The following is a 27,582-nucleotide window of genomic DNA, read 5'->3' as shown; positions in this document are numbered from 1 at the left end:
GGAAGAAATAAAGAAAAAAATTAAAGTCTTCCTTGAATTCAATGAAAATAAAGAAACAACATACTCGGACTTATGGGACACAATGAAAGCAGTCCTAAGAGGAAAGTTCATAGCACTAAGTGCCCACTTAAAGAAAACAGAGAAAGCACATATTGGGGACTCACCAGCCCACCTGAAAGCTCTTGAAAAAAAAAGAAGCAGACTCACCTAGGAGGAGTAGAAGACTGGAAATAATCAAACTGAGGGCTGAAATCAACAAAATAGAAACACAGAAAACAATCCAAAGAATCAATGAATCAAAAAGCTGGTTCCTGGAGAAAATCAACAAGATTGACAAACCCCAATCCAAACTAGTCAAACGGCAGAGAGATAATTTGCAAATTAATAAGATCAGAAATGAAAAGGGGGACATAACCACAAACACAGAGGAAATTCAGAGAGTCATTAGATCTTACTACAAAAGCCTGTATGCCACTAAACTGGAAAATGTAAAAGAAATGGACACTTTTTTAGATAAATACCATTTACCAAAATTAAACCAGGACCAGGTGAACAATCTAAACAGACCTGTCAGTCGCGAAGAATTAGAAGCTGTTATCAAAAACCTCCCTACCAAAAAAAGCCCAGGGCCAGATGGTTTCAATGCAGAATTCTACCAGAACTTCCAAGAAGACCTAATACCTATACTCCTCAATGTATTCCACAATATAGAAACAGAAGGGTCATTACCAAATTCCTTTTATGAAGCTACAGTTACTCTGATACCAAAACCACACAAAGACTCAACCAGGAAAGAGAATTACAGGCCGATCTCACTCATGAATATCGACGCAAAAATCCTCAACAAAATACTGGCAAACCGAAGCCAAGAACACATTAGAAAAATTATCCATTATGATCAAGTAGGCTTCATCCCAGGGATGCAGGGCTGGTTCAACATACGAAAATCTATCAATGTAATCCAGCATATAAATAAACTGAAAGAAAAAAACCATATGATCATTTCATTAGATGCTGAAAAAGCATTTGACAAAATTCAAAATCCATTTATGTTAAAAGTCTTGGAGAGATTAGGGATACAAGGGTCATACCTAAATATAATAAAAGCTATATACAGCAAGCCGACAGCTAACATCAAATTAAACGGAGAGAAACTCAAAGCCATCCCACTAAACTCAGGAACACGACAAGGCTGTCCACTCTCTCCATACCTCTTCAATATAGTGCTTGAAGTTCTAGCAATAGCAATAAGACAACATAATGGGATCAAGAGGATTCGAATTGGAAAGGAAGAAGTTAAACTTTCGTTATTTACAGATGATATGATAGTGTGCATAAGCGACCCCCAAAACTCCACCAAAGAACTTTTACAGCTGATAAACAGCTTTAGTAATGTGGCAGGATACAAGATCAACTCCAAAAAATCAGTCGCCCTCTTATACACAAAGGATATGGAAGCAGAGAGGGAAATCAGAGAAGCTTCTCCATTCACGATAGCCACAAACAGCATAAAATATCTTGGGGTAAATCTAACCAAGGAAGTGAAAGATCTGTTTGACAAGAACTTTAAGGCATTGAAGAAAGAAATTGAAGAGGATACCAAAAAATGGATGGACATCCCTTGCTCTTGGATTGGGAGGATCAACACAGTAAAAATGGCAATTCTACCAAAGGCAATTTATAGATTCAATGCAATCCCCATCAAGATCCCATCAAAATTCTTCACAGATCTGGAGAGGACAATAATCAACTTTATATGGAAAAACAAAAAACCCAGGATAGCCAAAACAATCCTATACAATAAAGGATCTTCTGGAGGCATTACCATCCCTGACTTCAAACTCTATTACAGAGCTACAGTAATGAAAACAGGGTGGTACTGGCATAAAAACAGAGAAGTCGACCAATGGAATCGTATAGAAGACCCGGATTTAATCCCACAAACCTATGAACACCTCATTTTCGATAAAGGAGCTAAAAGTATACAATGGAAGAAAGAAAGCATCTTCAACAAATGTTGCTGGCACAACTGGATGTCAACCTGTAGAAGAATGAAAATAGACCCATATCTATCACCGTGCACAAAACTCAAGTCCAAATGGATTAAAGACCTTAATATCAGCCCGAAAACACTGAACCTAATAGAAGAGAAAGTGGGAAATACCCTACAAAAGATGGGCACAGGTGATCACTTCTTAGGTATAACCCCAGAAGCACAGACATTAAGGGCAACATTGAATAAATGGGACCTACTAAAATTGAGAAGCTTCTGTAAAGCAAAGGACACTGTCACTAAGACACAAAGACAACCTACTGACTGGGAGAAGATCTTCACCAACCCCGCAACAGACAAAGGTCTGATCTCCAAAATATATAGAGAACTCAAGAAACTAGACTTTAAAATGCTAATTAACCCAATTAAAAAATGGGGCACTGAACTGAACAGAGAATTCTCAACAAAAGAAGTTAAATGGCCAAAAGACACTTAAGGTCGTGCTCAATTTCCTTAGGAATCAGGGAAATGCAAATCAAAACAACTTTGAGATATCATCTTACACCTGTCAAAATGGCTAAAGTCAAAAACACCAAGGATAGCCTTTGCTGGAGAGGCTGTGGAGGAAGGGGTACCCTCATCCATTGCTGGTGGGAATGCAATCTTGTGCAACCACTCTGGAAAGCAGTGTTTCGGTTTCTCAGGAAATTCGGGATCAACCTACCCCTGGACCCAGCAATACCACTCTTGGGAATTTACCCAAGAGATGCTCTATCACATGACAAAAGCATTTGTTCAACTATGTTCATAGCAGTATTATTTGTAATAGCCAGAACCTGGAGACAACCTAGATGCCCTTCAATGGAAGAATGGATGAAGAAAGTATGGAATATATACACACTAGAGTACTACGCTGCGGTAAAAAACAATGACTTCTCGAATTTTGCATGCAAATGGATGGAAATAGAAAACACTATCCTGAGTGAGGTATCCCAGACCCAAAAAGATGAACATGGGATGTACTCACTCATAATTGGTTTCTAGCCATAAATAGGGGTCACGGAGTCTACAATAGGTGAACCTAAAGAAGCTAAGTAAGAAGGTGAACCCAAGGAAAAACATATAGTTATCCTCTTGGATAAGGGAAGTAGACAAAATTGCCGGGGAGAAAATTGGGATCTTGGGGGTGGGGTGGGGTGGGGGTAAGGGGAGATGGGGAGAGAAAAGGTAGAAGGGAAGGAGGGGGGACTTGGGGAAACAGGAGGATCGGGATAAAGGAAGGTTGGATAGGGGAGCACGGAACCACAATTCTTAGTTAAGGGACCCACTTTAGGGTGGGCAGGAGACTTGACCCTAGAGGGGCTCCCAGGTGCCCAAGCTGAGGTCCCCAGTTAGTTCCTTGGGCAGCTGAGGATAGGGAACCTGAAATGACCCTATCCTAGAGCAATACTGACGAATATCTTGCATATCATCCTAGAACCTTCATCTGGTGATGGATGGAGATAGAGACAGAGACCCACACTGGAGCACTGGACTGAGCTCCCAAGGTCCCAATGAGGAGCAGAAGGAGGGAGAACATGAGCAAAGAAGTCGGGACCACGAGGGGTGCACCCACCCACTGAGACAGTGGAGCTGATCTACTGGGAGCTCACCAAGGCCAGCTGGACTGTTACCGATAAAGCATGGGATAAAACTGGACTCTCTGAACATGGCGAACAATGAGGGCTGATGAGACGCCAAGGACAATGGCACGGGGTTTTGATCCTACTTAATGTGCTGGCTTTGTGGGAGCCTAGCCAGTTTGGATGTTCACCTTCCTAGATATGGATGGAGGGGGGAGGACCTAGGACTTACCACAGGGCAGGGAACCCTGACTGCTCTTTGGACTGTAGAGGGAGGGGGAGAGGAGTGGGGGGAAGGGGAGAGGGGTGGGAGGAGGGGGAGAAGAGTGGGAGGAGGGGGAGAAGAGTGGGAGGAGGGGGAGGGAAATGGGAGGCTGGGAGGAGGTGGAAATTTGTTTTTTTTTACTCTCCTTTAATCAATAAAAAAATAAGTAAAAATAAAATAAAATAAAAAGAAACTGCTTGGTCCTCATTGGTTAGAAGATAGGTGGGAGGAGTAAACAGAACAGAACGCTGGGAGGAAGAGGAAGTGAGGTCAGACTCCACAGCTCTCCTCTCCGGAGCAGACGCCTCAGAGAGAGACGCCATGCCCTGCTCCCGGGCAGACACGCGCAATGAAGCTCCGACCTAGAATCTTCCCGGTAAGACCGGTGCTCACAGATTATTAGAGATGGGTTGATCGGTATATCAGAATTAGCCAGTAAGGGCTAGAGCCAAAAGGACCAAGCAGTGTTTAAAAGAATACAGTGTCCGTGTAATTATTTCGGGGCAAAAGCTAGCCGAGCAGGCGGCTGGGGTGTTGGGGACGCAGCCCCGCCGCCGCTCTTATTACTACACACAACACACACATAAACAATGTACAAAAAAAATCGAAGCCACAGGGGAGCTAAGCAGCAGCATTCCTTCCTCTGCCTCCTGTCTGAAAACGCAGGGTGGACAAGCTGTCCCAAGCCCCTGCCAATCATCACATCTTCCACGCCATAATGGATCATACCCTGGAGCTGCCACCCAGACTGAAGCCTTTTTCCCTTCAGTGGCTTTTGTCAGGAAGTTTTTCCCAGCAAGAGATCATACGTCAAATAAAAGAGGACAAGCCAGGGCATGGTGGTGCACGCCTTTAATCCAGCACCAGGGGAGGCAGAGACAGTGAGTTCGAGGTCTGCCTGGTCTACAAAGGAAATTTTAGGATAGCCTGGACTGTTACAAAGAGAAACCCTTTTTTTCTTTTGTGTCTTTAAAAACAAAAACGAAACAAAACAAAAGAAAACAGAAAGACAATGACGAATTAATAACAGGAATGTATGTTTCTGTTTATTTGGTTGTAAACATTGCAAATTGGCACCGTGTGGTCGGCCTGTAATCTCTGGGCTCTAGAAGCTGAGATGAGAAGATCTAGAATTCAAGTTCAGTCTGAACTACACAGTGAAACTGTCTCAAAAGAAAAAAATAAAGTGGAGTTGAGCCAGCCGAATTTAAGCAGACCAGAATGGATGAGAAGTAAGTGGGAGTTGTTGGAAAACCTTAAGAGCCAGGCTTTATGAAGGGGAGTATACAGTCAGCAGAGCAACAGCCTTACCCAGGGTAGCTAGATCCCATCACCAGAACCCGGGACACAGGAACAAAGGACTATGTTACTTTACCTGGCGAACAGGACCAGATAAGAAGATAAGATAGCATTAAGTCTGCTCTATTGATTTTAAAAACAGTAAAGCATTGTCTTGGATTATCCTGATGGGCTTATATGACCAAGGGGATCATTAAACATGGAAGACGGAGGCAGGAGAATCTAACAGTTGTAATGGCTCAGTGGTTAAGAGCACTGGCTTGCTCTTCCAGAGGACCTGGGTTCAATTCCCAGCACCCACATGGAGACTTACAACTGTAAACTCCAGTTCCAGATTTGGAGTCCTCCTCTACCCTTCTCAGGCCCTGCATGCACATGACAAACAGATATACATGAAAGATAGATAGATAGATAGATAGATAGATAGATAGATAGATAGATAGATAGATGCTATCAATATTGTACATCCAAGAGTACCTTTCTATATATGATTTGGTTGCAACTTCTCAGGCACTGCATAGGATAAACAGATATACATGATCTATAAATAAATAGATATATAAGTATATTGTACATCCAAGGGCATCTTTCTACATATGACTTGGTTGCAAAATATACCCTACTAGGAACACTGCTATTAAGACTGAACTTGGGCAGCTTTAGAGCGGATGCCAAAGAGCTTTCAATTCTGACCTCTAGCGGCTTCGAAATATTCTGTAGCACTTGAGGTGCTTTTTGGTGTCACTGTGCCAGCAGAGCAGGTGCTACGTGGTTGGCTGGGCTCTGCAGTCACCTGGCAAGTGACAATTCTAGGCCAGTCCTGCTCTAAGTACCCAGGGGTCTACTGAGCTTTGGGGGTGGGAGGGAGTTGGTTTTTCAAGACAGGGTTTCCTTGTGTAGCCTTGGCTGTTCTGCAACTAGCTCTGTAGACCAGGCTGACCTCAAACTCAAGAGATTTGCCTGCCTCCGTCTCCCAAGTGCTGGGATCAAAGGTGTGTGCTTCCCAGCTCTCTACTGACCTTTTTGATGCTCCGGAAATTCTACATCCCAGCTGAGTGTCCCATTTCTGAAGCAGAAGTTCCCTAAGACAGCCCGACCTCAGTGATCACTGCCATATGGTGAGCTGCGCCTTCCACCACTACAGAGTCTGCAGCGGCTTGCTTCATTGCCTCAGTAACTTAAAAGTCGGTTTCTTAAAAGGAATAAATATACAAGTTGTGTGTGGAATAAATTCCATATACAATGGATAAAATAAAACCTATGACTCAGGTTCAGGGTCATGTGGCAATATGTTCAGAGGTGAAAGTCTCGATCACAAAGCTGGACAAACTGAGTTGGATCCCAAGACTCACAAGACAAGAACAATTCCCACAAGTTGTCCTCTGAATGAACTCGGCACGGAGGTCACACACTCAAGGGCATACCTGTGCACATGCACACACACCAACACACTAAGCAAATGTTTGTTTTTATTTTAAATCTATGGCTCAGCTACATTTGGAGATTTCACTGTTTTGACTTGTTTTGACAGGATCTTGTATAGCCCAGGCTAGCAGAGGATGACCTTGACCGCCTCCACCTCTTAAGTGCTGGTGTTACTACACCCAGCAAGTTATTATAATCATACAGAAGCTTGAAAATCTAAGGTTAAAATTATCATAGGAATTGGAGAGGTCATGATCTCAGGTCATGCTGGTCCTCAGAGGCAGCGGCCAGCAGCTTTTCACCCCATTCCGTCTGGGCCAGGACAAATCCCAGCACCTCAGCCAGGACACAAGAGGTCCGTAGCTGTCCTTTACTGAGCCAGACAAGAGCTTAATGCCCACACCAGCCCATGAGGTAGCAGTTACCCACGGCTGTTTGCAATCAAGAGCCGACCTGGTTACTTTGGTTATCTGCTTGACACACCCAGAAGAGGAAGGGGTCCTCAACCGGAGAATTGCTTGGGCCAGAATGCCCTGGGTGAATGTCCGTGGACATTTCTTGCTTGCTAATTGGTGTAGAAGAGACAAGCCCACTGTGGGTGGTCCCATTCCTGGGCAGGTAGGCCTGGGCTGGTACCTGACTCAGGCAGGCAGATCTCTGTGAGCGCAAGGCCATCCTGGAGCAAGTTCCAGGAAAGCCAGAGTTACAGAGTAAGACTTACTGTTAAAAAAATAATAATGATGATGATGATGATGAAAATAGAAGACAGTTATCTGAGTGTAAGCCTGGTATCTGCGTCAAGCTCTTGCCTTGAGCTCCTGCCGCGGCTTCCCTCCTCCGTGATGCACTATAACCTGTAAGCTAAAGTAAGCCCTTTTCCTCCCCAGTTGCTTTAAAAACAACAGCCAACTCTCAGAGAGAAGGCAAAAGTGTGCAAAGGCCCACAAAGAACTATGACTGACTGGCCACATTTGTCTGATTACCCGCTCTTTAACAGTACATCAATCAGTCACCACCACAGCTGCCTTTGAACATTGCCCAAAAACATTCCCAAGAGAGACACCACCTGCCACCACCACACATGCCCCTGTCAATGCTCAGCTGTCGTCCAACTGAATATGGTCAGCTAACAAAAAAGGACCAACATTGCCATCTAAAGGAAGATGGGAGCATGGCAGCCAGCATCGATGGTCTTAGGAGTCTAACAGTCCCAACACTGCCCCTAGAGGATGATGAGGGCATGGCAGCCAACAGCTATAGTCTTAAGATTCTGACAGTGCCAACACTGCCTCTAGAGGAAGATGAATGCATGGCAGTCAGTAGCCATGCTTTTTAACAGTGCCAACGCTGCCCCTAGAGGATGATGGGTGCATGGCAGGCAGCAACCATGGTCTTGAGAGTAACAATGCCAACAGTGCCCCCAGAGGATGAGGGCATGGCAGCCAGAGGCCTTGGTAATACAGTTCCATCTGGATCTTTGAAGGTTATCTGGGAAGGGAATGCCCCCTTCCAGGGGACCCATGAGCCATGTCCAAGCCCACCAAGTTAGCACTTTCAGCCCAAAGTCTCCGGGCTACTTCCTCATCTTCAGCCTCAGGAGACGGAGCCTTCTCTCTGAGTCCATCAAAGTACTTCCCAGAAACACTCTCCAGTTCCTCTGCCACTGCCAGGTACGTGCTGGGCTGGGCCGCCAGCTGGGGACTCTTGAACAGCAGCCAGAAGAAGGGCCCTACAATCAACCACAGAACATTCCGTCAAAAAAAAAAAAAAAGAAGGAAAGAAAGAGAGAGAGAAGAAAATTCCCTGCTCTACCCCCTCAAAACCCCTAGGGATGGAACCTTCCCTGAAGCCCCACGGACCCACCTCCATGCCTTTGTCCTTGCAGTTCCCTCTACCTAAAGGTCCCTTCCCTGGCAACATCAAAAACAAAACCTCCAAACAGAGGGATGAGCACAAATCTGCCTCCTACAGAAAACCTCCCCAGGGTTTCCAGAAAAAATGAAAACATTTTTCCCTAGAAATCAGCTCAAGCCTTATCCTGAAGGACAATTTTCTTATCCATCAGTGGGGCTGTAGCCTGCTTTGTTGATCTGAGGTCAGAACCACATAGAATTATGACTCATCTTCTACCCCAGGAAGACATGGGAAGGAGCAGAAAGAGGCACACACAGCACTCAGAAGGTGAAAGGGTCAGAAGTTTAAGACCAGTCTCACCCATATAATGAGTTCAAGTCCAGCCTACTCATTAAGGCCATAGTGAGGGGAAAAAGTCAGGTGTGATGGCACATTTATTTAATCCCAGCACTCCAAAGGCAGAGGCAAGCAGATCTCTGTGAGTTCGAGGCCAGCTTAGTCTACATAGCAAGTTCCAAGTCAGTCAGAGATACATAGTGAGACCCAGTCAGAGAGAGAATCAAAAAGAAATAAAGTGACCATCTCTGAGGAAAAGTCCTGGATCCCCAGCTAGCAGGGCTCTGTGAGGGAATACCCAGGCTGGAAGGGGACTCACCAAGTGTGAAGCTGGAGAAGGCAGAGTTGTGCATGTCTGTGTGTCTACCCAGCTCTGTCCTGGCCACACCGGGGTGCAGAGCATTGACCGTCACACCTGTGCCTGGGAACAATAGACAAGATAGCTCAGCTGTTAAAGAGCTTGCCACACAGGAGGTCCTGAGTTTGATGGCCAGAACCCAGGTCAAAACACATGCCTGTGATGGTAATCCTGGCTTCTAATACCTAGTGAGTGCTGGGAGGCAGAGACAGGTAGATCCCCAGGGCTCACTGAAGCTAGCCTAGCCTAGGTGGTGAGCTCCAGGCCAAGGAGAGACACTGTCTCAAATAAAAAGCAACATGGATGTCAGCCAACATTGTCCACTGACTTACACACACATACAGACCACATGCATGCACACGTGCTCGTGCACGCATACATAAAGACTAGTGAAAAAAGACCAGGTTGGCCCCTTGACTAGAAGGCTGCTGGAGCTAGCACTACACTCTGGGTCTTTGCTATCCTAGGCTGCTTCCACACTTGAACCACATCATCCTCTGTGCTCTGAAGCCTCCATCTCAAGTGGTCTCCCCTGCACAGCAGCCCTGGAGGCATGAGAGACCCACGTTCCTGGGCTCCACCACCCCCACCAGGGTCTGAAGCAGGGGACTAGAATGGGATCTAAGAAGCTGCAGTTATGAGTATCTCCCAAGGGTGGCTGGCACTGCTGGCCACAGACAACTTTTGAGAAACAAGAAGCCAGGGGAAGCTTCTTTACCTCTAACACTACATTCCTTCCATTAGAGTAGAAGGAACTGGGGAACCATCCAGGAGGAGTCCTGAATTCAACCAACTAGATGCCAGGAGCAACCTCTCACGAACCCAGTTGCGACAGGCTCGTCTGCAAACACTGATATGTCCCCTAGGGCCAAAACCACTTGCAGTGGACAACCACTGGCTTAGAACACCAGAGGCTTAGAAAGCCATCCAAGATAAGCATGTCTGATGAAGGCATGTTGGTTGAGACCAAACAGCAATCATTAGAACCATGATTTATTAGTGATGTCTACCTCCAGCACTGGAAGGGGCCACGGCATGGTGGTACAGGTGCCATCCTTTTGTCTAAAGCTACTACGTGCCCTTCCACCAACAGCTCAGGGTTACAGAACTCTTCCAGATGAGGAGGAAGGAAGGAGAAGAGAAAAGATCACCATGTGCACACCTTGCAGCCGGCGGCTCAGCTCCTTGGTGAAGAGGACAACAGCCAACTTGCTCTGGCAGTAGGCCGCCTTGGTGTCATACTTTTTCGTCTTCCAGTTCAAGTCGTCAAAGTCTATGTGCCCAGCAACATGAGCCAGGGAGGACAAGTTGATGATGCGCGAAGGGGCCGAGGCCTTCAGCTTGTCCAGGAGCAAGTTTGTCAACAGAAAGTGACCTAGATGAAGAATGACAAGAAAACACTATTTTCTCACAATGGCTATTTTACTTTTTTAAAATATTTTTTATGTGTATGAGTGTTTTGTCTGCATGTGTATCTGTGCAAAACATGCATGCAGTGCCCATGGAGGCCACAAGAGGGCAGTGGAGCCCCTGGAACTGGAGTTAGAGATGGGGGTCAAACCCAGGTCCTCTGCAAGAGCAGCTGAGCCACAATTTTAATTTTTCATTTCCAGCGGTAGCATAATCCTCCTCTTCCTCTATATTCTCCCTTTACCCACTTTATTATTCTGCTTGGAGTTGTTTTGTTTTCCTAAGGAGAAAAAAACTTAGATTTACATTCAGCTGATTTTTCTTTTTTTCCTTTTTTTTTTTCCAAGACAGGATTTCTCTGTGTAGCCCTGGCTGTCCTAGAACTCAGTCTGTAAAGCAGGCTGGCCTTGAACTCAGATTTTTGTTTTCAACTGAACACGTACCACAGCACGTGGAGAGAAAAGCATCCTTCGGGAGCTCGTATTCTCCTTCCCCCACCACCCCAGGTCAGGGATCAAACGCAGATCAGCCTTAGCAGCACATGTTCTGTTTCTGAGACAAGTATCACTATTAGCTCTGCCTGATAAGCTTAGGAACTCACTCGGTTGGTTAGACTAACCTTGAACTCCAGGCAATCCTCCTGCCTCTGCAAGGGTTAAAGGTGGCAGCACTGGATATGAGGACAGGCTGACTGGGCCACCTGTTGTTGATCTCAGCCGACCCATCAGGCTGGGCAGATACCCCGTCCTCCCTCACCGCTCCATGGACATCAGGAGCTGGGCACTTCCATCAAGGGTGTATTAGTGGCTATGCTCCCCCACTAGAGCCATGGTGGATGACACCAAGCCCAGTGTCTCTGTTACTATTCTACTGTTATGAAGAGATACCATGTCATCCCTTACAAGAGAAAGCACTTCCTAGTTTTAGAGGGCTGGTCCACAGTAATCATGGTGGCGGGCAGGCATGGTGCCAGAGAAGTAGCCGAGAGCATTATATCCTGGTCCACAGGCAGAGGAGGAAAGAGACAAAGCCCAATGACACCCCGCCTCCAACAAGGCCACAACTCTTAACTCTTCCCAAACAGTTCCACTAGCTGGAAACCAAATATATGAGGCTATGGGGGCCGTTCTCATTAAAGCCCCCATACCAAGTTAATTTTTTTTTTAACCATAGCTATTCTGGAGATGAAATGGCAGCTTCCTCTTGCAGCCTCTCTTCCTTTTTTCTCCCTTTCACTAGCAAAAGTAAGAATTTGGGAAGAACGCAAAAGTTAAAGGACAAAAGCATCATCCAGTCAATAAAGAGGCTAACAAACTAGAGAGACAGTTCTCAACTGAAGAAATGCAAATGGTCAGCGAATATTTGAGAAGGCATTCTGTACCCTTAGCAGAGAAACTGTTCTGAGACCTCATCTCCACCCAGTAAGGATGTCCATCACCCAGAGAACAGAGGATGGCAAATGCCGGGGAGAACGCGTGGAAAGGGAGCCTACTCACTGCTACGGAATCTAAGGTGGTGTCGCCACTATGGACATTAGTGCGGACTTCTCACCACCTCTCCTGGACAGAGACAGAGGCGCTCTGAGTCAGCACACCAGAGACACCTGCTCATCCAGGTTTAATCTGCACTGCACTGATTCCGATGGCCAGAAGTGGAACAGCCTAGAAGATCATCAACAGATAGAAGATAATGTGATACCAAGACCTTGTATCCAAAAAAGAAAGAAGAAAAAAGGCCAGGCACAGTGGCATGTGCCTACAATCCCAGCACCGGGGAAGTAGAGGAAGGAGGATCAGATATTCACAGTCGTCTTTGGATACAAGGTCAAGGCTAGCCTGACAAGAAGTTGGGATGGGAGCATGCTGCAGAGGACGGGGTGGAGTCTGGAGAGGAGAAATGTTGGGCAGAGATGATCATATTTCACTCTAAGCATACAGGAAATTCTCAAAGTTAAATTCTTTTTTTTAAGTTTTTGAGACTATACATAACCTTGACTGGTCTGGAACTTCTTAACCTAGGAATTCACAGAGATTCCACCTGCCTTTGTTTCCCCAGTACTAGGATTAAATAAAGGTGTGTACTACCACCTGGCGAGGAGGAAAAAATAAAGAACATGTGATAGATAAAGGCAATGGAGAAATAGGAAGCCATAAAGAAAACTGAAATCAGAGCTGGAGAGACAGCTCAGCAGGTGAGAGCACTGGCTGCTCTTCCAGAGGACTCAGGCTCAATTCCCAGCATCCATATGGCTACTCACAACTCCTATCCTAGGGGATCTGATACCCTCTTCTGGCCTCAGAGGTCATCAGGCATGAATGTGGTGCACAGACACACATGCAGGCAACACACACGCATACACACACATGAGCACGCGCGCGCGCGCGCGCACACACACACACACACACACTAAAAACAAATCTTTTTTAAAAGAAAGAGAAAAAACAGAAGGGAAGAGACAGTCATTTTCACTGTCCATATGGCACAACCTCGCCTGAAAAGAGAACCTCAGAGGGGAGCTGCCGAGGTCATGTTTGCTGTGGCCACGTTCGCAGGCGGGTGTCTTGGTTACGATGACTACCCTGAAAGTGGCTGGTGCGCATGCCTCTCCCCGCTCTTGACTGTGGATGTGATGTGATCAGCCACTTCAAGTCCCAGCTGCCTTGGCTTCCTGAAGCTATGGGACTGGAACTGCGAGTCAGATAAACCTTTTCTCCCCTAAACTGCTTCTCTGCCAGGGCGTTTTATCACAGTCACAGAAATAAAACGACGAAAGAGTGCTGTGGGAAAGCCTTCAGCCAATTGCCTTTAAGGTACCAGCCCATGCGGTCTCGTGTAGACAGCAAGTGCAGGCCTCTTGGCTGCTGGATTCAGTTCCACTTCCCAGAGCGCGCTGAGGACTGCAGATGCTACTCTGTGAGTTTATCCCCTAATAAATAAACCTTTGTTACACTCCATTCCAGGCTATTGTGGAACTCTTTTGTATGCCAACAAAAGAGGACTACGGGAAGAAAAAGAAGGCCTGAGAGAACTGCAGTCGGAGAGTAACAAGTGAGACCAAAGTATAAGGACACATACATTTGAAAATACTACTACTTATTGATGACCTAAAAATTAATTAATTTTTTTTGGGGGGGGGTTTCGAGACAGGGTTTCTCTGTAGCTTTGGAGCCTGTCCTGGAACTAGCTCTTGTAGACCAGGCTGGCCTCGAACTCACAGAGATCCACCTGCCTCTGCCTCCCGAGTGCTGGGATTAAAGGCGTGCACCACCATCGTCCAGCCTAAAAATTAATTTTTAAAATAGGGGAAAAAATGAAGACTTACCCAGTCTATGGGACAGACACTTACATTAATAAATTTTAAAAGAATGGAGCAAGACCCCACCCCACCCCAGATTGGTGACAGCCCAGATCTCACCCAGGTGGTTGACACCAAACTGCATCTCAAAGCCATCCTCAGTGGTCCAGTGCGGGCACCGCATCACGGCTGCATTGTTGACCAGAACGTCTACCCGTTCCTCCTCTAGAAGACATGGGTGAGGACAGACACATCAGGGCTGGGGATGGGCTCCACCCCAGCCTAGGGTAGGACAGTGTCCCACACACATTCCTGTCTACCTGGCCCCTGGGAAGGTGGCTACTTGGGAACAGCATCTTTGTAGAGATATTCCATGCCACTCAGGTAAGACCATGGAATGGGCCTCGATGCAACCAGGGCTAGTGTCCTCCTAAGGGAGTCCAGGCAGGCTGAAGCACAAAGCGAGGAAATCCAGTGACAACAGACACAAAGACCAGAGTGCTGGGCACTGACTGGTAGAAGTTGGTTGCTGGGAAAGGGTCTTGGAAGTCACCAAAGGGTCCTGGGTTATAGCAACACTCTCTGTTTGCTTACTGGTCAACCATGACATGAGCAGCCTTTACCTCATAGTCTCACAGCCACATCCTAAGCCTGAGCTTTGTAGCTCAACACGGAGGTGGGGGGGGGGAGTTAAAACTGTCACAGATGCAATCTAGTGAAGTCCTCGGGGCTGCAGATACAGCTCAGGTGGTAGAGTGTTTGTCCAGCCTGCACCAGCCCCTGGCTTCCATCTCTAGTATCACACAAAACAGGTGCTGTGGTAACATCTGTAATCCAAGCACTCAGGAAAAGATAAGAGGATCAGAAGGTTGGGATCATCCTCATACTAAAAGGGAGTTCAAGGACAACCTGGGATAGCCACCTTGTCTCAAAAAAATAAATAAACAGGAACTGGGGGAGATGGCTCTGCAGTTAAGAGTGCATAATGTCCTTAAAGAGGACCCCAGAAATTTTTCTGGTTGACATCACAAAATGCTACAAACCAAGCAAGTTAAACAACAGAAACTGGGGCTGGAGAAATGGCTCAGTGGTTAAAACCACCTGCTGAGTTTGAAGAGGACCTGGGTTCGGTTCCCAGAATCCATATGGCAGCTGCCTGGATAGTTTCATGGCAACTTGACCCAAGCCAGAGATGTCTGAAAGGAGGAAATTTCAGTTGGGAAAATGGTTCCAGGAGATCGGGCTGTAGGCAAACCTGTAGTGCATTTTCTTAATCAGAGATCAGTAGGGGAGGCCCAATCCATTGTGGGTGGGGTCACTCCTAGGCTAGGGGTCCTAGGTTCTCAAGAAAGCAGACTGACCAAGCCAAGGGAAGCAAGCCAGTTCACACTTTCCTCCATAGCCTCTCCATCAGCTCCTTCATCCATATTCCAGAACTGCTTGAGTTCCTGTCCTGATTTCTTTTAATGATGGACTATGACGTGTAAGTACAAATCAAATAACCCCTTTCCTCCCCAACTTGCTTTTGATCATGATGTTTCATCACAGCAATAGAAACCCGAACTAAGACAGAGGCCCACCCATGTCTCCAGTTCTAAGGAATCCAATGCCTTCTTCTAGCCTCCTTGGGCACCAGGCATGAACATGGTACTACATACATGCCAGCAAAATACTCATAAAATAAAAGTAAATAAATCTTTAAAACATCAGAAATGGATGGACAAGATGCTGGATCAGACCCTAAGCAAGAGCTGGTCCAGCTGGGGCTGAGGAAGGGAATCTGCCCCAAGCCTTGGCTAATAGATGGCCAGTTCCTCCCTATATTTCTTACAGCATCTTCTCTCTGCACAGCCCTCTGTGCCCCAGTTTCCCGTAATGATGACACCAGGGATACTGACCTAGGACCTATTCTAATGACCTTACTTCAACTTGATAATCTCCACAGAGAGCCTACCTCCAAACAAGGTCACCTTCTGAGATCCTAGGTAGGAGTCAGGGCCTCCCCCACAGAGACATAACTGAATCCTTAACACTTCCAGGACATTTTCAGTGGAGATAGGAATTGGGTGTCTAGCACCTAAGAGATGTGGATCAGGCCCTCATTCTTCACTTCATGGGGAAGAGATATAGGACACCAATGAAGTATACAAGCTCCAAGCCACAGGTGGTAATATTAGCAGACTATTGCAGAAGCTGAGGCAGGAAAATGACAAGTTCAAAGCCAGCCAGGGTAAAAGGCAAAACCTTGTCTCAGGGCTGGAGAAACAGCTCAGAGTTTAAGAGCACACATTGCTCTTGCAAAGGCCTGGGTTTCAATCCCAGCCCCTACACCAGGGGTCACAACCACCTGTCACTCCAGCTCCAGGACATCCATTGCCCTCTCGTGGTCTCTGCAGGCACCTGCGCCCACATGCACAAACAGACACACAACCAAAAATAGGCAACCAAAAATAAGTAAGCTAGTAAAATAAGATACATCATTGCTGATAAAGGCCACACGCCTTTAATCCCAATACAAAATAAATGCTCAGGTCACTTCTCCTTTTTATTCAGTCCGGGAGCCCAGTCCATGGGCAATGCTGCCCACAGGGAAAGTGAGTCTTCCCAATGAACCTCGTCTGGAAACTCCTGACAGACAATGCCCACCAGTTTATCTCCTGGATACTTCTAGGACCTGACACATCGACAACCAACACCACACGTCTGTACAGTCCCAGTGTCGGGGTGGGACAGGGGGAGATCAGATCTGAAAGCTGGCAGACAGGAGTTCATGGCTTAGATATAAAGCCTGACACGGTGGCTCATGCCTATAATCCTGGTCGGCCTGGGCTACAGAGTGAGATTCTGTCTCAAAAATAAAAAACCTGACTGGATTTTTGACACTGACCAGTTCACATAGCTTCCCTGTGACTTGGTTTCTGCCTTTATTAAAAAGCATAATAGTGCCCGCCTAATAGAAACACATAATTACTATCCAATCAACAGGCATTTGCTAAGCACCTATCATTGGGCACTGGAAATACAGGGTGGAGAGGAAAGGCAAGGTCACTGCCTTCCTGAAATGGACATTCAAGCAAGACTGAGAACCAAAACCTGCTCAAAAGGGGACTCTCCCCTTCATCAGTAAGTTCTAGCCACAGGAGGTTTCTTGGGCTAATAAGTGGTTTTATTAAAAGAAAAAAGAAACTAAAAGAAACTCTCTCAGGCTGGAGACAGCTTGGAAACCCTGTCTCCAAAACAAAAACAAACTACCAGGAAAAAAAAATTAACAGGGGGCTGGGGAGATGGCTCAGAGATTCAGAGCACTGCTGCTCTTCCAGAGGACCTGGGTTTGATTCTCAGCACCCACATGGCAGCTCGCAACCATCTGTATCTCCAGTTCCAGAGGAGCCACGCCCTCTTTTCGCCTCTGTAAGCACTGCATGCATGTGACGCACATATGTGCAAGTAAGAAAAATACTCATACACAGAAATAATTTTTAAAAAATAAACTAAGAGCTGGACAGATGGCTCAGAGGTTAAGAGCACTGGCTGCTCTTCCAGAGGTCCTGAGTTCAATTCCCAGGAACCACATTCACAATCATGTATAATAAGATCTGGTGCCCCCTTCTGGCATACAGAAAGATATATATAAACATAGACAGATGATAGATAGATAGATAGATAGATAGATAGATAGATAGATAGATAGATAGATAATAAAATAAAAATAGCATGTTGAACACATTTTACACTCCCTGATAGTTGCTTCAAGCTATGCTCCTATTCAAAACACTGACAGGTGACAATTTTAACATCACCTAGAAGGAAACAAAGGGGTGAGTCAGTCCTCAGTGTGACAGAAATATAGAATTTGTCAGCTGAGCCCTGGGTTATCAAAGGGCACTCAACAAACAAGAGCCCCAGGCACTGCCCTCCAGCGGCGCACCGGATCATCCATGACCTGACACACAGGGCCCTTGTGACTCATCTGTGTCCTTAGAAAATTGGGAGCAATGATGAGTCAGCATCCTCCTCTTCTCAACTCACCCTCCAACTTCAGATGCTAGCATCTCCCTGACTCCGCCTTCTTTTCTCCTCAATCTCTGTTTGGAATTCCCACCTTACTCTATTCTGTGTTGCAATAGGCCCAAAGTAGCTTCTTTATTAACCAATGGTAATAAAACATATTCACAGCACACAGAGGGGAATCCCACATCATCCATGTTTATGGATCAATAGGATAAACATGGGGAAATGGGCATTCTACCAACTGTCATCTACAGACTCAATGCAATCCCCATGAAAATTCCAACACAATTCTACACAGATCTTAAGAGGACAGTTTTACAGCTTCAAATGTGAACACACACACAATAACAGAATAGCTAACACAATGCTGAACAATGAAGAACTGCTGGAGGTCTAAACTTTCCTGCTTTCAAGTTGTAAACAGAGCTATAGCGACAAGCACAGCATGGTACAAGGCAGACACATTCATCAAAGGACAAACATGCAGGCCCAAACATAAGTGCAGGCAGCTATGTATACTTGATCTTTGCTAAAGAAGCAAGAAACACACACTGGAAAAAAATAGCACTGTTACAGTTTTTGTCAAAAAAGATAGTTGAATATAGAAAAATGCAAATAGATCCATACTTATCACCTTGTATAAAACTCACTTCAAAAGGGTCAAAGACCTCAATATAAGAACAGATACACTGAACCAGACAGAAGAGGAATTGGGAAATACATCTGGACACACTGGCATAGGAGATGACTTTATGAACAGAACACCAATAATACACTCCCTAAGAACAACTAATAGACAAGATGGCATGAGACTGAGAACCTTCAGCAAGACAAAGAATGCCATCATTCAGACAAGGCAGCATCCCAGAGAATGGGAAATGACATTTACTGTCTCTACATCCAATAGAGGACTAATATCCAAAATATATAAAGAACTCAAAACATTTGATAGGAAGAAAATAAATAACCCTATTTTAAGATGAGGCATATATACAAACCAAGAATTCTCAAAAGAAATATCTCTAATAGCTTTAACCACATAAAGAACTGTTCAAAATACTTAACCATTACAAATATGAAAATCAAAATTTACATTGGTATAGTTTTTTGCATAGTGATACAAGTTCAAATTATTTGTTATTTCTATTTACAATATTTGTACACCTATGCAAAGTTACTCTGTCAGATTGTATGCATGCATGTTTCTACCTCTGTTTAGGACATTTTGTATATTGATACAACTTTTAGGATATATTTTCATATTGCATTATATACTACTCTTACCTCTGAACAAGATACTTATACATTGTTTACATTTTGAGGTCACTGTCCCCATTTGCTGCACATTTGTTTACAGATTATTTAATATTCTGTTATGAAATCTTAGTCCTTAAATTATACAAGTATCAAATGTTATAGGTCAATAGTTATTCATGTTTGTTATACATATAGTCAGATTAATTAGGTTCTTTAGATCAATAGAGATTGTATTCTGTCTAGATAGGTAATCTTCAACCACTGCAAGGATCTGTAGAACATAGCATTTAAATAATTTAGGGTTATACTGATATGAGACACAATTGCTTCCGACAGCACCAATCTATTCCTGAGAGAATGTTGAGCACCGAAGACACTCCACTCGGAATTTGTTTTCTTCTTGGCACAATTGGCCTTTGGGCAAGGAACTGCCCAAAGTACATGATATCCGGAGACTGGATAAGCAAGGCACAAGGAAAAGGACTGTCAAGACAGGGTAAGACGGTACTGAAAATTTTCCTGCCTCAAAAAGTGGTCTGTAAGTTACACTAGGCCTTAGCTAAAGTTGGTTGCTTCAACATTGCAAATGAGATTTTGGGTGATTGCTCAGGTAGCCAACTGCCTCCGTCATGTACTGCTGGCTTTGGAAAATGCTTAATTGTACTTCCTGCCTACTCAAGTAATATTATCTTCCTTCTCAAGCCTTCGATGGGGCTGAAGATTAGATAGCCTTAGTTACCTTCCTCTTATGATTTAGTCAAGTCAATTTCCGATGCAAGACTTAGACTCTTTAAAATAGAATGTTTATTAAAACATTTATCATGTGTTCATTGCTTAATATTGTTTATGATGGTTGTAATTTTATACTTGATATCTGCTCCTATTGTATATAGTTTTGTTTTGGCTTGAATCGCTCTTATTTAGACAAAAGGGTAGGTGATGGGGAATCTTTGTCAACTAATTATCTTTAAGAGGTGGAACCAAGTTAGGCTGTGGCTTTCTGGAATCTGGAGAAAAACAGCGCACGGCTAGGTGCCTTCTCTGTGTGGTTCCCTTTTAGCACAGCTGAGCTTGGACTTCTCGTTCCTGTTTCGTGAGTTTGCCCCTTATAATAAATATAAATATGTAATTGTTTTATCTTTTAGCTAGTCTGGTTATTTTTCAAATGGAGATAATTCAACAGTTCTGGTTCTCTGTAGGTGTTGGAGCATAAGGATAGACCCTCAGGATTAGATTTACACTCACAAAAGAGGCTGCCTCCCCATTCCCTTCCAGTACTGACACAGTCAGGGTGCTACTTATGAATCAGGAAGTGAGGCCTCACCAGAAACAGAATCTGCACTGTGTTGCACTTCCAGCCTCCAGAAGAGCAAGAAGGAAATGTCTGCTGCTACTCATCACCCAGACTACGGCTCTTTACTCCAGTCACCCAAACAGACTAGCTGCCCAGGTTCCAGACTCCCAGCAGGGAAATAAGAATTCAGCATAAACCTGTGGCTGGAACAACCAGTTTAGGAGCAGGGAGCCCCCTCTTACTAGCTCTGGAAACTGTGGCAGCCTCCACTACAAAAGGGTGAACTAGGAGGCCTAGCTAACTCGGAGGCCTGAGCTGCAAGGTCCACGGAGGTGCTGGAGAGATGGCTCAGCGGTTACACGTACTTGATACTCTTCCAGAGGACCCAAGTTCAGTTCCCAGAACCCACAAAGAGAGGCTCACCACCATCTATAATTTCAGCTGGAGAGAATTCAACACTCTCTTCTGGTATCTGAGGGCACTCACACATACACATAAGTAAAAATTTTAAAAAAATCTTTTAAATGGAAGAATATTATTATTAAGGTCCCAATGGCAAACCAAAATTCCATTCCATGAAGTTCACCCTGAGAAACCCACAAGTTTATTAGACTTACTTACAGATCATAGATAAGGGGTTATAGGCAAGAGCATGGCTGACCCCAAAGCTGCATGGAAGGTCTGTACCCATGGCCACGCAGATGGTGCCCCTCTCAGTTAACCATCACCAGCCACGTGTCATTAAATGAGAACTATATACAAATGCTGGGAGCACAGTCCAGACACTCAGATGAGGGTCCAATGACCACCCCAACCTCTCTGTCTTAGTTGCTCTTCTATTGCTGTGATAAGACACCATGACCAAGGCAGCTTACAGAGGAAAGCATTTATCTGAGGCTTACAGTTTCAGAGAGTTAGAGTACACGACCATCACGGTGGGACTATGACAGCAGACAGGCAGATGCTGAGGGAGAATGCTCTTGTACACTGTAAAGATTTGTCACTTGCATTTATCTAATAAATGCTGATTGGCCAGTAGTCAGGCAGGAAGTATAGGCAGGGTAAACAGACTATGAGAATTCTGGGAAAAGAAAAGGCAAAGACGAAGTCATGTTGGGGCCGAAATATGCAGGCCTATATTCCACACTGTCTGGCGGTCAGAGAATCTGAGCGACTTGCAAGGCACCTGCCACACAGGAAGGGATCGCCTGGCTCTTTTGAAGCAAACTCTGTGCCACCTCAACAGGTGCCAGGATATGCTAATGCCGTTCTGCTCCTTCTATTATAAATTATGAGGTCACCTGGGAAAAAGGTGTTTTCAGGCTACATGACAAAAATAGGTATAGACAAGATGTGACTTAAGTCATTCCCCACTACCTAGGAAACAGAATGCTAATGAAGTTTTGTTAACTTCCCTCTATGATATAAAAGCTGTTTGGAAAATAAATGTGGGTGATTTCAGGATCTGAATGATCACTGAAAGTCCCTCCCGATACTGTCATGTGAATAGTGTCTTCATTCCCGCGCCTCTATGCTGGCGAGAAATGTTTTATGTTGGGGGTTGGACCCTGAAAAACACAGAAGAGTAACCAAATGTACAGAGGAAAACATGAGGAACCCATGAAAAAATAGCACCATAGGTGGAAAGGTGAATAAGGAGCACTCAGAAATAAGTAGTAGAATTTTAAAAAGCAGAAAAGTAGGAAACAAAAATCAGGAGTAAAAATTTGTAAATAATAAATATATATATGGGACAAGGAAGTAGCATTCAGTTATGTATGTTGGTAGCTAAAGGAACTAAAAGTGGAGCAGAAGCAAAGGCAGAGATATTTACAGTTTGTAAATAGCATATTCCCACCCCTGCACTGGCTGAGTACCCGCAGCCTCTGGCTCAGGGAAGCCAAGGTGAGGTCGCACCGTCTCCTACAAGTGGCACTGCATTAGTCGTGGAGGTGCAGCTTCCATCGCTGCTGAACGGGCAGGAAGAGTGAAGGAAGTGTAGTGTTTTGCTAGCTATCGTCTGGGTTACTGCTGAAATGGTGGCAGTCCATGCACAGGCGCTGTAGCCAGCTGAGTCTAACCTGCCTGCATGGTGGAGCCAGAAAGGCAAGCAGGCCAACAGAAAGGCATCGAGGCTAAATTTCCCACGCCTCGACACTGCTGAGAAACGTGTCATGCCGTGGCTGGATCCTGACATAAGTCACCAGCCAGACACAGAGGAAGCAAGATGAGAATGCCTCGCTGAGAAAAGGTACCAAGCCACGTGGCTAAACATAGCCAAGAATTATGGGTTAATTTAAGTTGTAAGAGCTAATTTTTTTAATTAATTTATTTATTTATTTAAAATTTCTGTCTCTTCCCCGTCACCGTCTCCCATTTCCCTCCCCCTCCCCCAATCAAGTCCCCCTCCCTCGTCAGCCCAAAGAGCAATCAGGGTTCCCTGCCCTGTGGGAAGTCCAAGGACCACCCACCTCCATCCAGGTCTAGTAAGGTGAGCATCCAAACTGCCTAGGCTCCCCCAAAGCCAGTACGTGCAGTAGGATCAAAAACCCACTGCCATTGTTCTTGAGTTCTCAGTAGTCCTCATTGTCCGCTATGTTCAGGAAGTCCGGTTTTATCCCATGCTTTTTCAGACCCAGGCCAGCTGGCTTTGGTGAGTTCCCGATAGAACATCCCCATTGTCTCAGTGTGTGGGTGTACCCCCGAGGTCCTAAGTTCCTTGCTCATGCTCTCTCTCCTTCTGCTCCTGATTTGGACCTTGAGATTTCTGTCTGGTGCTCCAATGTGGGTCTCTGTCTCTGTCTCCTTTCATCCCCTGATGAAGGTTAATAATCAGGAGGATGCCTATATGGTTTTCTTTGGGTTCTCCTTCTTATTTAGCTAATTAATAATAAGCCTGAGCTAATAGGTCAAACAGTTTATAATTAATATAAGCCTCTGTGTGTTTCTTTAGGACTGAATGGCTGTAGGACCAGGTGGAACAGAAACTTCTATCTAGAGGCAGGCATGGTGCTAGGGGAGCAGCTGAGAGTTCACATCTGATCCATAACCATGAGGCAGAGAGAGCTAACTGGGAACAGTGTGTTTCAAAAGCCCATCCTCAGTGACACACCTTCTTCAACAAGGCCACATCTCCTAATCCTTCCCAAACAGTTCTACTACCTTGGGACCAAGTATTCAAACATAAGAGCCTATGGAGGCCATTCTCATCCAAACTACATCCCCTCCTACTCTGAGGGAATGCCAACAGTCCACAACCAGATCACAATGGACTCTCATGAGTAGGCACAGCTGATCTTATGGAAGAACAGAAAAACAGGTAGTAGCTGACTTCAGCCAGCAGATCACATTGACCAACCTCTTCTTCAGAACTTACTAGCTTCAGGTTCCTAGAGAACTGGCTGGAAGCTCTAAACCTTGGCTGGAAAAGTCAACGTCTTCCTGCCTACCTTTGATGATCTTCCTAGCAAACTCTCGGATGGACTTGAGGGAAGCCAAGTCTAGGTGCTGGGCGCGCACATGGGGATTCAAGGTCTCTCCACGAATGTCCCTCGCAGCTGCCTCACACTTCTCCATGTCACGACAGGCCAGAATGACGTTGCCTCCTGGACGCCCGGAAGAAAACATGAAAAGGAAAAGAAAATAAATGCACCCCTACATATCTATCCAACAGACATAAAAGTATACACCCGCTAAAATCTGTATACAAGCAGTCTTAGTAATATATTCAATGACCAAAACATAGAAACGCAAATATCACCAGGCTTGGTGGTATAGGCCTGAAACAGCAGTGACTCTGAAGGCTGAGGCAGGAGGATTGTAAGTTCAAGGCCTGCCTGGGCTACAGAGTGAGTTCAAGACCTACCTAGGCATTTTAGTAAGAAGCTGTCTCAAAAAGTAAAAAAACAGGGCTGAGGATGTAATTCAGCAGTAGAGCACCTGCCTAAAATCTACCAGTACAGGGCTGGGGGCAAGGCTCAGTGGTAGAGCCCCTGCCTAGAATCCCCCAGTGAGGAGCTGGGGGTGTGGCTCAGTAGTAGAACCCCTGCCTAGAATCCCCCAGTGAGGGGCTGGGGGTGCTTCTCAGTGGTAGAGCACCTGACTAGCAATCGAGAGGCTCTGAGTCCAGTGTCCAACACAAACAAACAATAGCAAACATCCATCCACTAATCAATAGATAAACCATCTGCAGCCTATCTGTGCAATGGATATTCAGTCATAAACGGGAATGACACACTGACATATGACACAGTGAATGAACCTTGAAATTACTATACTCGATTAGTCAGACACAAAATTCATACGTGACACACTCCTTTAATCCCAGCACTTGGGAGGCAGAGTTCAAGTCCAACCCAATCTACAGATGAATTCCAGGACAGGCTCCAAAGCTACAGAAAAGCCTGTCTCGAAAAACCAATAATAATAATAATAATAATTCATACATACATGCTTCCATTTCTATAAAATGTCCCAAAAAAGCAAATGCAGAAAGAGAGACCCAGGTTTCCTGGAGCTGTGCTGGCAGGGGAAGATCAGGGAGCCATGGATGATGAATAAAGAGATGATGGGTAATCTTAAGGGTCATGAAATATTCTAAGACCATGTTAGAAGACGGAAACATTTTGGGGCATATGATCTTAGTGCTACCGTTACTCTGAGAAATCCACCAGACGCTGTCTCCTGTCCTCCACAAGCATGTGCGCACACACAAATACAAACTTATCAAGATATACAAATACAGGGGCTGGAAATTGGCTCAACAGGTACTTGCAGTTAAGTCTGAGAACCAGAGTTCAATTCCCAGGAACAACATAAAGGAAGAAGAAAACCAGCTTCCATAGTTGTCTTCTGAACTACACACACACACACACACACACACACACACACACACAATGGTAAAGCTCAAACCCTATCCCACCCCAACATACACATACTACATAATAAAAACAGATTTTTTTAAAGAATATAACTACTCCAACAAGTAAACTTACACAGTAGTCTTTTCGGGGTCTGGCTTTTTTCACTTAGTGCATATCCTCTAGAATCACCGCACAGGAGCATGTCCAAATTCCTTTCCCTTTGAAAGCTTGGTAATATTCCACTGTATGGATGGACCACATTCTGACTGTCTGCAATGAGCACCTGGAATGCTTCCTTCCACCTTTGAGCTATTTTAAACAACACTGCCATACACACCAGTGTGCACGAATCTCTTCAAATTCCGAAGCAGGTGTTGCTCTTACCTCTTTTAGCCAGTTCCAAAGCAGTTTGTTTCCCAATACCTGTGTTGGCTCCTGTCACAATGACAGTCTTCCCAGGTATGGTGGCCTTGCTGGGACAAGCCCCACCAGCGACATAGTCCCTGAGGGTGAGAAACAGCTGAATGAATTCTCTCTGCCTCATGCCTAGACTTATGATCTGGGGCCAACCACCCTTCTAAGTTCACATCCCCCACCAAAGCACAAAAACACATGGTATTCTTATCATGGTCTCAGCAAAGACTACACTTGGGAAGTCTCTGTGAGGTGGCATTACTATTTTTTATAAAAACAAAAGATTAGGGTCAGAGGTGGTGGCACACACCTTTAATCCCAGCACTTGGGAGGCAGAGGCAGGTGGTTCTCTGAGTTCAAGGTCTACAGAGTGAGTTCCAGGGCAGCCAAGACTACACAGAGAACAAAATAAAACAAAAAGATTGTAAACAGAAGCACAAGCCCAGCTTTGAGAGGCAGTGGCAGAAGGACCAAGTATTCAAGGTCATCCTCAACAACACAGCAAGTTCAAGACCAACCTAGGCTACATGACTCCTTGTCTCAAAACAAGTAAATAAAATAAAGGACATGAAGTTGGAAGGAGGGTGCGTCCGAAGGGGTCCACGGAGTTGGAGAACACGAGTGGGAAGTAGCTATGATCAAAGTACATTATACACACCGTGGGGCTGGAAAGAAGTCTCAGCAGCACGAGCTCTACTGCTCTTACAAAGCCTCCAGGTTCCGTTCCCAGCACCCACGTGGTGTCTCGCAACCATCCACAACTCCAGTTCCAGCTCTGACACACTCTCCCTCTTGAAATCTCAGAAAGCGCGACATAAACATACACGCAAGGAAAAAAAAAAAGCAGGCTGTGCCTGGTGACACGCGCCTTTGATCCCAGCACTCCAGGAAGCAGAGGCAGGTGAATTCAGTCAGCCTGGTCTACATGAGTTCTAGGACAGCCAGGGCTGCACAGTGAGACCCTGTCTCAAAAACGCAAGGAAAAAAAAAGGGAGGAGAGGAAGAGGGAAAAGAAGGTAGACAGGAAGTGCGGAGAGGAGGAAAAGTAAAGAGGGGTCCAGAGACAAAAAGTGTACAGGGTCCGGGCCCCACCCCTTCTCCTTAGGTGACCTTGGGAAGGTGACCCACCCCACCCCCCCAGCTCAATCTGGAAAAGCGGTGCTGGTGGGTAAGCTGGGAGAATCCAAGAATGCGGACTGAGGATAAAGGATCCTTCTCTGGCCTTAATCGGCAGTCCCCTGCCGCAGGTCTACCATCGTGCGTGCACAGAGACTCGCACAGACTCACTTGAGCAGCACGGTGCCACCGATCACCGTGCCCACTACGGACACCGGCAACAGAAAGCGGTTCATTCCAGGCTGGGGAACAGAGGACCGGTAGATCTGCCCTCCGGGCCACTACAAAGGGGGCCCGGGAACACACGTGCGAAAGAGCGTGGAAGTGGAAGGACGCGGCCTCCAGAACACGCCCTGAGGTGGGGCCAAGAGCGGGGACGGGGCTTCTTTGGGACGTAGGCCATGGCGCACTTAATGCTGGGAGTCGTAGTTTCAGGAGATGGGGCGGGGCCGAGGCTGACGGGCGTGCCAGCAGCCGGATCAAACGTCGTCACACTCAACCAATCCAGGCGTCCTAAGGTGGGGTTTGTTTTGTTTTGTATTGTGTTGTGTTGTGTTGTGTTGTGTTGTGTTTTAATCATCTGGGAGCTACTCCCGGCACTCCGGAGACAGAGGCAGGCAGATCTCTGAGTTCCATGCCAGCCTGGTCTACAGGAGTTCCAGGACTACACAGAAAAGCACTGTCGGGTAGGGAGGGGGAGAACGGGGGCGGGGGAGAGTTTGGTGAAACCATTACCATTTATTTCCAGACAGCGAGCCCCACAGAATGAAC

At 45.7% G+C, this 27,582-nt stretch overlaps 1 protein-coding gene across 3 annotated transcripts; it reads right to left on the bottom strand.

The window, feature by feature from the left end:
• Window positions 1–4,904: 4,904 nt before the first annotated feature.
• Window positions 4,905–27,171, bottom strand: Rdh13 (retinol dehydrogenase 13). Of its 3 annotated transcripts, XM_075942076.1 has the most exons (7): window positions 26,983–27,171; window positions 25,666–25,784; window positions 23,869–24,024; window positions 13,978–14,082; window positions 10,315–10,527; window positions 9,114–9,215; window positions 4,905–8,333 (listed from the first exon to the last, which is right to left on the bottom strand). In XM_075942076.1, exons 1-7 carry the CDS (start codon window positions 27,045–27,047, stop codon window positions 8,089–8,091), a joined length of 1,005 nt encoding a protein of 334 aa, XP_075798191.1. In that variant the 5' UTR covers window positions 27,048–27,171; the 3' UTR covers window positions 4,905–8,088. The 3 variants fall into 3 exon arrangements, with proteins under 3 accessions (XP_075798191.1, XP_075798200.1, XP_075798210.1); XM_075942085.1 differs by lacking the exon at window positions 13,978–14,082 and having other exon boundaries at window positions 6,631–8,333; window positions 26,983–27,154; XM_075942095.1 differs by lacking the exons at window positions 25,666–25,784; window positions 26,983–27,171 and adding an exon at window positions 25,414–25,524 and having other exon boundaries at window positions 7,950–8,333.
• Between the last annotated feature and the right edge of the window lie 411 nt (window positions 27,172–27,582).

The sequence above is a fragment of the Microtus pennsylvanicus genome, chromosome 1, assembly GCF_037038515.1.
Source record: "Microtus pennsylvanicus isolate mMicPen1 chromosome 1, mMicPen1.hap1, whole genome shotgun sequence".
Lineage (NCBI taxonomy): Eukaryota > Metazoa > Chordata > Mammalia > Rodentia > Cricetidae > Microtus > Microtus pennsylvanicus.
Note: the sequence above shows the minus strand (reverse complement) of the source record. Positions and strands in the feature narration are given on the sequence as shown.

Excerpts from the sequence above, each read along its gene's own strand:
- Rdh13 (XM_075942076.1), bottom strand. The coding sequence starts at position 27,047 with ATGAACCGCTTTCTGTTGCCGGTGTCCGTAGTGGGCACGGTGATCGGT. Across the intron at positions 14,083-23,868 it reads TGCTAGGAAGATCATCAAAG|AGGAGGAACGGGTAGACGTT; the intron begins GTAGGCAGGAAG and ends CATGTCTTCTAG. Across the intron at positions 10,528-13,977 it reads GTTTGGTGTCAACCACCTGG|GTCACTTTCTGTTGACAAAC; the intron begins GTGAGATCTGGG and ends TTCTTCATCTAG.